General features: G+C 44.0%; 2 protein-coding genes across 3 annotated transcripts in view; both read left to right on the top strand.

Annotated features, from left to right (window-relative positions):
• Positions 1–1318, top strand: part of Eprs1 (glutamyl-prolyl-tRNA synthetase 1) — a 66823-nt gene extending 65505 nt beyond the window's left edge. For both annotated transcript variants that reach the window (XM_048439497.3, XM_085687579.2), the window contains 2 exons: positions 813–877; positions 961–1318. In XM_048439497.3, the coding sequence (XP_048295454.1) occupies positions 813–877; positions 961–1111 (216 nt within the window). In that variant the 3' untranslated portion in view covers positions 1112–1318. The remainder of the gene's footprint in view (positions 1–812; positions 878–960) is intronic.
• Positions 1319–4886: 3568 nt separating this feature from the next.
• Slc30a10 (solute carrier family 30 member 10) overlaps positions 4887–12979 on the top strand; it is a 33288-nt gene continuing 25195 nt past the window's right edge. Inside the window, exon 1 of the mRNA XM_085687580.2 lies at positions 4887–5450. Within this exon, the coding sequence (XP_085543706.2) occupies positions 5000–5450 (451 nt within the window). The 5' untranslated portion in view covers positions 4887–4999. The remainder of the gene's footprint in view (positions 5451–12979) is intronic.

Raw genomic sequence — 12979 nt, 5'->3', positions numbered from 1 at the left:
TCTTAGAGAAGAAGCCTTTTGAAACATGCTTACTGGATCCCAGTGCATGGTAGCTTTGCAGAGGACCTTTTTTGTTTTGTTTTGGAGACACTACTATGTAGATCAGGAGTTGGAACTCATGATCCTTGCAGGTGAATTTAATTTAAGAATGTAGAACACTGCTAAGTCATGAAAAGTTGGGGGGCAGCACTGCTGCTGCCTCTGCCCTCAAACAACCACCACTTCTCTTTCCTACATTTAGTGTATAGTGAGTGCATGCCACAGCACACAGAGAGAGGTCAAAGAACAGCTTGGTGGGGTTGGTTCTCTCCTTATACTATGTTGTTCCCTGGAATTGAAGTTTTATTGTGATTTTTCTGATAAAACATGATTTTTGTCCTTTATAGGCATTTGTTGTTCAAAGTTAGTCACTTACCCTTAACATGTTAGACATGTAAGGTCGAGTGAGGCCTGCCTGGCTGTTAGCTGTTAATGCTGTGTTACCTTGCAATCAGTTCAATCTTTAGACACCCCTCTGTAACACAGGCAGCAGTCAGGACCTGAAGAGGTCTCCAGCACAGTTCGTATCGGCGTTTAGCATGCTACAGCAAAGATGGTTTGTGTCAGGTTTTATGAGTGGATTTTGGTGCTGTAAAATTCATCTTCTGTTCTCATGTCCACTTCTGAGCAAAGTCCTCAGTGTTTCCAAAGGTGCCGTGGCTGCAAAAGGACTGGGACGCGTACGCACCCTTTTTGCTCGAAAAGTACAGAGTGAACTCAGGTGCTCCTCTCTAGGAGTTATAATGGCAGAATGCGTTTTCTTTTCTTACTAGATTGCACAGATTCCATTCTGTGGGGAGATTGACTGTGAGGACTGGATCAAAAAGACAACTGCCAGGTAAGTGGAACTCACTGCAGACTGCACTCGGAGTGGTGCAGTGTGCAGCGGGAGTGAACGGACTCCTATCTCTTTAATTCCAGGGATCAGGATGTGGAACCTGGTGCTCCATCCATGGGAGCCAAAAGCCTCTGCATTCCTTTCAATCCCCTGTGTGAGCTGCAGCCTGGAGCCATGTGTGTCTGTGGCAAAAAACCTGCCAAGTTCTATACCTTGTTTGGTCGGAGTTACTGATGGACGAAACAGAAGCTTCTCACCCATCCTAATTTTTTTTTTAAACCAATGATACTAATATCTTCTCAGATGCAGTTTTTTTTTTTATTTTTTAAAAGTTCTAAAAAGAAATCACATGAGATAAACAGCTATTCTTATGCCTAAATTAACAGTGGGAAATACTTTTCTGTAAACAGCCTGGGTAATAAACACCATGAACTAATTATATTTTATGTATTCAGTTTATCCTGCAATAGCCAAATCATATACACAAAGGTGGTCATCGAAAGCCAGGTAGGCAAGGGGCACACTTTCCCTGATGGTATCAGAAAGGCAGTGTTCATCTCAGAAGAAGTCGTCCCGGTGTCATTGGTCCCCCCCCCCCCCCGCATTTTCCAGGCTTCCCCACCCTGATGGGGTCTCCCTGAGGTCGTGGAGGACAACCCGCAGGTCCGGTGTGCACTCTGACTCGGGGCTCACCACAGCGCCTGGAGCTTCTGACTGTGTTGTTCACTGACTCCTGTTATATCTCTCATTGCTGGCCACCTCCTTAGGTATTGATATGCAAATTTCTATATTTGGCTTCCTCACAGTATCTAATCAACAGTGTTACTATTCGCACAGTGTCAAACAGCATTAATAAATAGACCGATAACTCTATGTTTAACAGCAGCTCGGAGCTCTAAGCTGCACAGTGAGCCCTTCTGTGGTATGTTTCATCAACATCTCAGGCCAGCATGAATCTCATTTCACCCTTCCATCCCTAGCCCCTCTCTTCCTGCTTGGAAGATTAACACTGACAGAATATCCTCTATCAGTAAACCAGAAGCTTGGGTCATCCTAGGCAGCTCCTCCTGCGGCAAGCTTGCTATCCGTATTGTTTGGCCGGCTAAGTAGGCTGCCGTTGCTTTGATTGTCTTTAGGGCTTAGACCTTCATAGGTATGTGACCACCATGCCAGTCTCCACATTTTCAAGACTGTTTTTGTTTTTCCCAATGTAGTCTATTAAGTTAGTTTTTCTTCCCCCTCATATCATTTTATAGTTCTTATCATTTATAGGCCAAAATGTAAACACATTACCTAATCTGGCTCATTACCTGTTCAGTGTCCTTCAGTTCGACACAGCCCTCTGCTTTTCTCATGCAAGTTGTCTTTCTGTCTGCTTGTTTGCCTGGGAGGCCTTTTGTACCCCATTTGGAGCCTTCTTATTACTTTTTTTTTTTCTGGTGGGACAGTGTGTGCTTGCCAAGGCACATGTATGAAGTCATAGGACAGTTTGGTGGAGTCCGCTCTCTTTACCATGTGGATTGTGGGGATTGAGGCTTTGTGGTTACCAGGCTTTGTGGCATGTGCCTCTGCTAAGACTACCTCACCTTGTAGCCCAGGCTGGCCTGAAGTTGTGGTCCTCCTGCCCCGTCCTCTGACAACCGAGTGAATATCTTATTTCAGCACTTCATTTCCAGTTCCGTTTCCCAGGAAGGGCCTTTAAGAGGCTTAGAATTGTGAGTCATGCTTTGAAGAATGAGCAAGGTTTCAGCGTTAATAGAGGGAAGGGAATGAGATGGAAAGGCGGTTATGCTTACCTGTTAGGGACAGGAGATGCCCCAGGAAGCTGCAGGTAAAATAGAGCACACAGCTTGGGGAGAATGCTCCATGAGTAAAGCGCTCGTAGGACAAGTTGCAGACCTGAGTTTCAGTCCCAGCGGGGAAGGCAAAGACTGGAGGCTCCTGCAACTTCCTGGCTCACCAGTCAGGCCAACTAGTGTGAGCTCCAGCAGAGTCCATAAGACCCTGTCTCAGAAAATAAATGGCGAGCACCTGGTGTTGGACTCTGGCCTCTGCACGCACCGGATGTAAACAGCGTGCCTATCTGATCACATAGCTGTGCTCTGAATCAGTTCTCATTGCCATGGCAGGTTTCATGTTTCCCTTACCCTTCCAGTCTTCGTCCAGCGCAAACGGTGAGAAGTCCCGTACCCACTTCCAGGCTCCCCTGCCTTATGGGGGACACTAGAACAGTGCCCAGCATGTCATATATCGCTGGTACAGATTCCATGGGGTCAGCTGGAAGTTGCTACAGTGAAATGTAGATCACATATTTCATATTCTATACTGTGACCCGAGGTCATTTGGAAGAGGGAGAAATCTCTGGAACTTTTTTCAATTTTTTTTTAAATTTATTTTTTAGCTTCTTGCAAATAAAAGAAACACTGAAAAGCCTGAGGTTTGGTGACCCCCATTCCAGTCATTTAAAGGAACTCTAGTTACTTTAAGATACGAATCATTCACTGGAATTATGTCTGATAAATTGGCTTGTTTCTAGAAGTGGAGGTCAGCTAAAGTAGCAAACCTTTTTCAAACTCCATGTGTGAAAGGGTTCTGAACTCCAGGTGTGACACCCATCTACAATCCTAGCACTCAAGAAGCTAAGGTGGGAAGATCACGAGTGTGAAGTCAGCTTGGGCTGTGTAGTGGGTATGAAACTATCAAAATGGGAAGCACTGGTATTTTTTAAGAGGGTATAGGAACCGGAACCATTTGCTTTAAATACAGTGCTCTGGTCCCTTGTATAGGTAGCAGAGGATTTGTGTGCAATCTGAGTTAGAGTCATAGAAGTGGTTACTTGCCCAGTGCTCACCGCAGCAAAAGACAACAAGGCAGATAGACTACTGGCTCTGCTCCAAGGGTCCAACTAGGGCACCTGGTTACACACCTTAGCAGTTTCAACGTTAAAAGAGTTTCATTGTGCCAGTGGGTCACATGAACTTTTGTAGGACGTGGACAGCAGAAGCAGGCCATGGGCTGCTGGGACACAGATCCAAGTCTGAGCGCAGAATATCTCATAAAACAACCAAGGAGAAGGCATTCTGACTATCTGTGGAAGGATCGCCTGTTCTAGTTGTTAGTCATCTGTCACATAACCGTGGTACCTGCCGTGGTACCAGCAGGAAGGACGAGGGAGACAGACAGCTGGTCACTCCTGCCATCCAGAAGATGATCGCCAGGACCCTTGGTAGCAGGAGAGGCCGAGCCCCTGCAGGTACTCCTCTGACACAGACATGCTAACCTCGACCCAGGAAATGTAATTAAAACATTCTTTAATTAAAAAAGCATTTTTTTAATTAAACAACTATGTAGTTGGTGGCTATTCCAAACACTATAGACCACTGTCAGTTTAGATAGTTGACAACCAATAAGCCCTCGATTCTGTAAGTGCCTAAGGGATAAGATTTTTTAGTGAGATCCAAACTTTTCATCAGTTAACTCATTATTTGGCTTTCTTCCTGAAACAGATAGTCACTCAATAGCTTCTCCAGTTTTGGAAGGTCCAAACCTTTCCTGACATTGGGGATTATTTTCTTGTCTTTCTTAAAAAGACTGTTGGAAGTGGGGTGACTTACTTGGTGGTCAGGGGGCAAAGCAATGGGGATAGGTTTTATGTTTTTTTTTTACTTGGTATATCTCTGGAATGAAAACGCTAGAATGTTCCACTTCACACAGATTGCATTCAAAACTACACACCTAGGAGACAAGATGTGGCCATTGATGCCAAATGCTTGCCTTATTAAAGTCGTTCCTGCATGCTGCCAGGAGCTGGTGAAGCTCTGGCTAGGGTAAGCTCTTAGAGGAAGAAAGACATGAAGCTCTATAATTAAATGCATCCGAACAAACAATTCTGAAGTCTACACCTGAAGCCAGTGTCCATTTCTACAAACCCAGACTCACGTGACATTTCTTGCTTAATTGCCCTTTAAACTGCTTTATGACTTTATAGCAACCTATAATAGGTGATTTCCGAATATGACAGGCGCTGAGCAGCTGAAGGGGAGAGTTATCCAGGAGTTGTAATCTCTAAAACTGCTAGGAGCTCAGCTCTTGCCTTCCTGGGAAAGAGTAGCCGCGGAAGCCATGGGAAGATACTCCGGCCGAAGCTTCCGAATGATCCTCATGTGTGTGGTCTGCGTCCTTCTCTTTGTGCTGGAGCTAGTGATTTCATACCTGGGCAACTCGCTCTCCCTGGCCTCCGATGCCTTCGCCGTCCTCTCCCACTTGATATCCATGATCATCGGGCTGTTTGGCTTGCGGGCGAGCCACATCAGGCAGCACAGGAAGAGCACCTTCGGCTTTCTCCGGGCAGACGTGGTAGGGGCGTTTGGCAATTCCGTTTTTGCTGTGGCCCTGATGTTCAGCATCCTGATAGAAGCCATCAAACGGTACATCAGTCCCCAGAAGACAGAGAATCCCCTGCTGGTCCTCGGTGCCGGAGTCATTGGGCTGTTCTTCAATGTTCTTAACTATGTCATCTTCTTAGAGTGTTGTTACTGCTCGGGGCCCCAGCCCCAGAGAGACACCGAAGCAGGTAAATACCTCTCTCTAGATGGCAGAGACAAATCTGTTGAGTTCGGCAGGTGCTCTTCCTGCCCGAGGGGCCTCTGAAGGTGCTGTTAGCGGAGGCCCCTTTCTTTATGTAGGCCTCTTGTTTCTGCGACTTTACAGTAGAATTGCTTTCAGTCCGAAGTTCCTTGTGAGCAGAGGCAGCACTTAGCAGCAGAATGCTTTGGGTTCTTTACTTTTTACTCACAGAGAATAAAGTGCGGTCAGATAGCTGGAGGGGAGGAACTACAGAGCAACCGAAAAGTCCCTACGTGATTCGCTTTGGTTTATCCAGCCGTGACCTGGCAGTGTTTGAGTATAAACTTAATATATTAACATTTCCATAAGATACGTTTTAAAAAAAAAATGCTGGGTTACCAAGCCGACCGAGAGAGACCAAGGTGTTGGACAGCTAGCTAGGAGTGCTTCGGAGGGGCGTTACAGAAAGTGGGGCGAGAAGTGGGATGGTGTAGAAAATCTCACTTAGTAGAGAGAGTAACATGATTATGAGAACTTGTTCTTGCGGTGACTGGGAAATACTCAGCTCTTAAATCCTGTGAAACAACTTTAAGAGCAGGTACCCAGTTAACTAACTGGGTTATCCATCTGTCAGAAGAGCAGACTAAAGCTGGGATGAGAACACGGAGTGCTCCTTTATTAAGTGGAGCTATGTTCCTTTATTCCAGAGGGATTTTTAACTAACATAGATGTGAGTGCTTATACTTATATGTGTGGGAGAGAGAGTTGTTTGAGTTGTTGTTTTGAGAAATGCCCAGTGTTTCTTTTAGGAGTGCTAGGTTGTGAGCAGATCAGCAGGGTCCATCTATGGCCATAGCATAAGGCCACGGTAGGAATCTTCTCTGTGTTGCCATGTCTCGTCCTGCAATCCCCCCACTCCCCCAACACACGCGAATAGTAGGTTTCACGCACTGGGCAGAAACTTAATAAAGACTAATTTTTTAAAAAAAAAAAATTCACAATATGGAATCTAGTATCACTTAATTCTTTAGGGGACTTCTTTGCTGGCTGGCTTTCTTCTCACTAGTAGAGACATTATCTAATAGTCTGGGGACCTCTCCATGTGACTTTGCATTCTTCATTGTGGTCTTGCGGTTTCTGCTAAGTCCTTTAGCCATCTCTGCTGGCAGGGTACACGTTCTGAGAGCAGCTATGCTGTATGCTAACTGTAGAAGTGAACAAGTGAGACTAAATCTGTATTCAGCTTAATGTTTAAAATTAGTCAGGGCCCATCCCTTTTAAAAGACAATTATCAGTTACCTGAAGACCTTATGTCTTGGCTCTATCCACGACATGAAAACTGCCGCTCGAGGCTCTAGGTCAGAAAATGTAGTCCGGTATGTATATGTAATTGTCAGATATTAATGGAAGGTTTGAGGGCCGTCAGATGGTTAGTGTTGGAAGGGGTGTGTCATGTCTTTAGCTGTCCTAGCAATTCTAAACTTGTTTTTATTCTGGGATACAACATAGCGTTGGACTCGGACACACAAGGGAACCAGTGCACACAAATGGGGTTCTACATTACAAACTGAATTGTTTGTACTTAACTCTCAACTCTTGCTTGGGAAATGGTCTGTTCTATTATTTATGTCTGATGTAAGACACTAGTCGGGCTTAGCACAGCATTTCACCCTCTGGTGTCTATGGGCTTAGTTCCAAGCTGTCTTGCCTTCTTTTGACCATATTCTATGCTAAGACTAAGCACGGTGCTGGGTGTGAGGACCACGTTGGGATCATTCCTATTCTCTTACCTTTTGGAGTTAATAAATCTGTTTTAAATTTCAGTGTTTCTGCCTTTCTGTTTGCTCAAGATAGCTACTGGGTTTATTACCATAGATGTATCAAAATTTGCATGTATTAGTGTTTCAAAGTCCCATTTTGATGCCCATATTACCTAAGTGAAGTTAATGAATGAATATTTATGTTAATTTTTGTAAATTGACATTAATTCAGTATTAATTGGCTCATATTTTAAGAAGAGCTATGACTAATTCATCTATACTAACATAAGATTCTAAACTACAAGGGGAGAAAAAGTCTCTAATCTATATTTTAGACAGGATCTTGCTATACAGCCCAGGTTGGTCTTGAAGTTGTGATTCTCCTGCTTCAGTTAGTCAAGTGCTGGATTTTCAGGTGTGTGCCAGCTTGTCAGGTAAGGGGAGAAAGACGTCTCTATGAGCACAGAACCCCAACTTCTGTACTTTTGAGGTAATTGTGAACTGAAGAATTCTGGAAGAATTCAGAAACCCATCTCTTTTGAAGCCAGGGAGGGTTTCTTCTTAGCAAGCCTTTTGTTTCTGTGGCTGTTTTAGCTAGTAGGGTGTAGAAGCTGATGTACTTGATTAAGATAATAATGGATAATGACCAATGAAAAATAAACCAAAGAGTGCGAGTATTTTATCCTTAACCTTTGTAAACCAAATTCTTCCTAAAGATTGATATGCTACAGTTTGAAAACAGTGTTGATTTTAAGTGGACAGAAGTAAACTAACTAACTACCATTATGTTTTGAACTAAGGAATACACCTTTCAGTAAAATTGTTGAAATAGAAAAAAAAAAGATAATAGACAAGGTAAAAATAAGGGGACCACTGCCTTTAGTTAGATGAAGTACTAGCAGATTAACCAGTTAACAGTCAGTTAAGACAACACAACCCTGGATTCCAGGAGAGAGAAAACGAAGGAAGGGGAGGGGAGGGGAGGAGAGGAGGTGGGGGGAGGAGGGGAGGGGAGGAGAGGAGGGGAGGGGAAGGAGGAGGGGAGGGGAAGGGAGGAGAGCAGGGAAGGGAAGGGGAGGGGAGGGGAAAGGAAGGGAAGGAGGAGGAAAAAAAAGACAGGAAAAGATGAAACCAGGTTCGACCAGCTGGTGTCACTGGATCTCCTCAGGTCTAGCTCTACATACTGTTAGATCTACATACTGTTAGATCTACATACTGTTTCTCCTCTTTACCCCTTTCTTTGCTCGGTTCCTCTAACTATCGTCATGCATAAAACTCAACATTTTGGACTTAAAGCTTATTTTGTTTGTCTTTTTCTAAAGTTTGTGTTTTCACTCTGCCTTCTAGCTAAAAATGCCAGCTGCACCAACTCCTAACGTCTTCACATGCTGTTTTATGTTGGCAATGGTCCCACATTCCTTCTAGATCCCAGGCTTCCCTGTGCCTCCATCTCCTTTTCCCTCCCTGTCTCCCTCTGTCCCTCCCTCTCACCTCTTCTTTCCTTTTGAAGGGCTCTTGCTCTGCAGTCCAAGCTAGCCTGTACCTCTCAGCTGTTCTACTTCTACCTCAAGGACTGGGCTTGCAGGTGTATACTTTATATCCTGCCTTATAAATTACTTATGTATCAAATAATTTATGTATAAATTATATATATATATAATGTGTAATATGTTTATTTTTCACAAATACCTTTCCTTCATAATTGATTTTGTTTTGATTCCAAATTGTTCCCTCCCCTCCCCACTCTCCTCTCCCTGGCTGTGTACCCTGTCATAGCATTTTCTTTGGTCCACATGTTGCAAAAGCAGTGGTTCACAGTACCTGTCAAGGGTGGTTTTGGAAGGCTTGATGCTCTTCCGGTCTGTTGCTTGTCAACATCTAGATAAGCCCCACAGCTTTCCTCACACCGGGTGCTGGTGAGATTCCCAGCAGGAGTGAGCACACGCCAAAGCTCTTGCCTCATACCGTGTGCTGGTGAGATTGCAGGAGTGAGCACACACCACACCGGGTTCTGGTAGAGTTCCCACCATCCCTTTCTCTATGTTCCTGACTCTCAGTTAAACTCCCATCTCCCCTTCTGCTATTCAAGGGTTCTGGAGCAGTTCCAGGGAGTGAGTAGGAAAATCTTGAGGGAGATTGGGAAATTGGCATCTTTTCAAATCAAATTCATCAGGAGGGACATGAAACAGGAGCTCGGCCCCACATCCTTAGATATTGTATTCAAGTGTGTGAGGCATCCCCTGGCTGTTACTGGAATTAAATGTCAGGGAAGAGTAAGTATTGGATACCGAGAGTGCGCACTATAACTCAGTCTTACGCAGCTGGAGAAATGTGGGTTTTACAAAAATAATTAGCTGGGGAGAACATTCTCTATTTCCATTTTTTATGTTGGTTCCAAAGGAAAGACCCAAACAAAGGAAAATAATTACAGATGTGAAAAACTATTTGGCAATGGTCATGGAAGAACACGGGGAAAGCACAGACGAGTATACAGTGAATGGAGCCCTAGTTCTAATCGGAGTGACCTCCAGTATTTCACCTGTAAAGTGGGAAACCTCCACCTCCTGTGGATGCTGTGAAGACAGTTGATGGCAAACACAGAGCAAATACACCTGACATTTATAGAACACGCAATAAAGGATAGTGATGGTGGTGTCAGATTGTCGTGGTTGAGATATCAGAGTCAAATACGATAGTGCACTCAAGAGGCAGAGGCAGGAAGATGGTGAGTTTGAGGCTACCCTAGGCTCAAAGCAAATAGAAAGCAGTAAGGAAAGAGGGAGGAAAGAAGAGAAAAACATTGTGGACAAAGCTGTTCCCTTGCTCGCACCGCTGTGGGATGGCAGCCTACCTCGTCTTTGACCAACGTTCTTATAATCGTTTATTAGTTGGATTTTGATCAGTGCAGACCCGCCCCCTCCCCTAGAAACCACATAGAATGTGTGTGTGGATACTGATGGGGTGAGAGTCATTCCTACTAGGGTAAAACCGAGGAGCACTGCCCCAGGGCTGGAAAACAAGGGTCTGGGTCCTTCTGTGATTGACAGGTTTGGCGTCAAAGAGGATGCCTGACCATTGTGAACCAACTCTACTTTTAGAGTCTTGCTGTTTTTATTTTGAGAAACCATAGTTTGTGGTACATTATTTTCCAAAGAGGTCTTCTGAGTGTTGGGCTTCCTCTCAGTAATAACCTCACCACCATCATCATTACTAAATTATTTTGAAATGTGTCTTCCTATGTTTCCCGGGCTGACTTTGATCTGCTCAGTGTCCTAAGCCACTGGGACTACAGGCGTGTGCTTTCCCTCCACCACAGAGAACCGGGCATTGAACTCAGATCATCTGGCTTGGCAGCAAGTGCCTTACACACTGAGCTGTCCTAGTGGACACACACACATACACACACACATGCACACATATGTACACATACACATAATTATATATGTGTATGTGTAAAATGATCTTTAACAGCTTACAATAAAAACAATTTCCTTTTGCAAAACGTTCTTGTGAGCTTGGCATGTGAGCACATGTATCTCTCATCTCAGCTGTTCAGGAGGCTGATGTAGAGTATCATTCCAGCCCGGAGTTTGAGAATAGCCTGGGTAGCACAGTGTGTCCTTGAAAAGCAGTGACACAGATGTGACCCGTGTGGATCTCTTGGTAGGTCTTATGTTTGTGTGTCTCCCTTTTCTTCTCCTTGATGCTGTTAACTTGCCTGTTAGCTTTAGAACGAAAGGACTTCAGGCTCATGGTTTCGTGTGTTGTGCATAAGGGCAGCATGATTTGGACTTAGTGGATTAAGTGACATGAAGTTGGGAGGGAGAAGTTGGGGATAAATATGAGCAAAATATATTTTGTTTGTATATGAACATTTCAAAGAATAAACAAAAACTATTATTATTTTTTTCCGAGGTTGAAAAATTATAAAGACAATGCCAAGAGGCTTCAAGGATACTTCAGCTCATCTAGTTTGCACCAGGGAAGTCGTAACATTAACAAAATCAAAACCAAGAGACCGACATTTGTACAGTTTGTGACATCTAGATCTGTAGCCAAGATCTGGGACTGCTACAGCCCCCAGACAGCCCTACTGCTGCTGTTCTGCAGCCACGCCCTCCACTCCTACCCGCACCCCATCTCTGTGCCTTGGAAACCATTAACTCGCCCTCTATCTTGGTAGTCTTGTTTCAAGAAAGCTGTGTTGATACGCTTGGGTATCCCATGCAGCCTTGGAAAGCGATGTCTCTTGTTCAAGATGGTGCCTTTAAGGTGGCGCACGCCTTGAATCCCAGCAATCGGGAGGCAGAGGCAGACAGATTTCTGTGAGTTCAAGGCTAGCAGAGTCTACAAAGTGAGTTCCAGGACAGCCAGGGCTACACAGAGAAACCTCGTCTCAACAATAATAGCAAAATAAATAAATAAATAAATAAATAAATAGAAAAAAGAAAAGAAAAAAAGAGATGGGGGAGAGAGGGGGAAGGGTACATTCTATTTTTGTCTTCAAATTCAGTGCTTCCTCCACTCTGAATTCCCATTTCTGCTGTTGAGCCCATCCTTAGAGTTCTTATTCAGATCCTTATATTTTTAACGTTAAGGTTTCTGCCTCATTTTTTAAAATTCTGTTTATGTTGTATGTGTACACACAAGTTCAGGTACACATGTGTGTTTGTATGCGGAGGTTGGAAGTCAACCTCCAGTGTTGTTCTCAGGCTCTGTCCACCTTGTGTTTTTGAGGCAGGGTCTCTCACTGGCCTGGAGTTCTCCAAGTGGTCTAGACTGACCAGGGTGTCCCAGGACCTTCCCGTCTCTGCCCCCCCCCCCCAGTGGCGGTATTCTAACAGCACTCCTGACTTTTCCTGTGGGATCTATGAATAAGACCCCAACTCTCATGCCTGTTAAGAAAGCCTGTCTCCTTGACCCTCCATGTCTTCTTATACCTATTTTCTTGCTGAGACTCTTTTAAAAAATTCATTTCAAGTATGTTCATAATTAATTGCCTATAACATTGCTATGATCAACTACTTTAAAAATCCTTGCTTACCAGATAATCACAATATGTCTGCCACCTCAGATTTAGTGGCTTGTACACTGAAGTTGCATTTCCCTCAGTTTTTAGTAGGAAAAAAGATTTCCTGTTGGTTCTGGATGTTTAGGTCTTGGGACATTCTGGTTCTTCTTCCCTGGCAGTCTGGTTACCCAAAGCCTTACTGCTTGTTGCCAGTTGGTGGCAGAACTCCAACGTTTGTCCCTAGACTTCTATGAGTTGGCAGGGACAGGAGTCCAGTCTCCTCATTAGGACCTCAAGGCTGACGCCTGGCTGGGAGGAGCTTTAATTTTAACTATTTATTCATCTTCATAGTTTCCTCTTTTTTTTTTAAATTTGGAGATTAAGCCTAGGGCTTCTCAAGGTTTTTGTTTTTTTCCGATAAGCATTTGTATTTTCTGGCTGGTTCCTGTAGTCTCAGGGCCTGGTTCCTGCACGTCTGATAGTACCGTTTACTGTGCTTGCTGCTTCTCTCTGGATGTCTTGTTTCCTCACTTTCTGCTTTTGAGGCAGGTTTTGCATACATAACTCAGGCTGGCCTTGAACTTTTGACCTTGCTTTCTTTGTTTCCTAAGGATTGGAGCTTATAGGTGTGCCACCCCAGATGGTTGTGTGTTTTGTAATTTTTCATCGTGAATAAGCGTTTAATGAATTTTTTCTAAGACTTTGTTTTGTCGAAGTGTGGAATATAAGCATATTTTTAAAAGATTTTGCATACTTGATTTTAAA

The sequence above is a fragment of the Myodes glareolus genome, chromosome 5 (genome assembly GCF_982192425.1).
Source record: "Myodes glareolus chromosome 5, mMyoGla1.1, whole genome shotgun sequence".
Taxonomy (NCBI): domain Eukaryota; kingdom Metazoa; phylum Chordata; class Mammalia; order Rodentia; family Cricetidae; genus Myodes; species Myodes glareolus.
The sequence above is the reverse complement of the archived record's forward strand: the minus strand, read 5'-3'. Positions and strand labels throughout refer to the sequence as shown.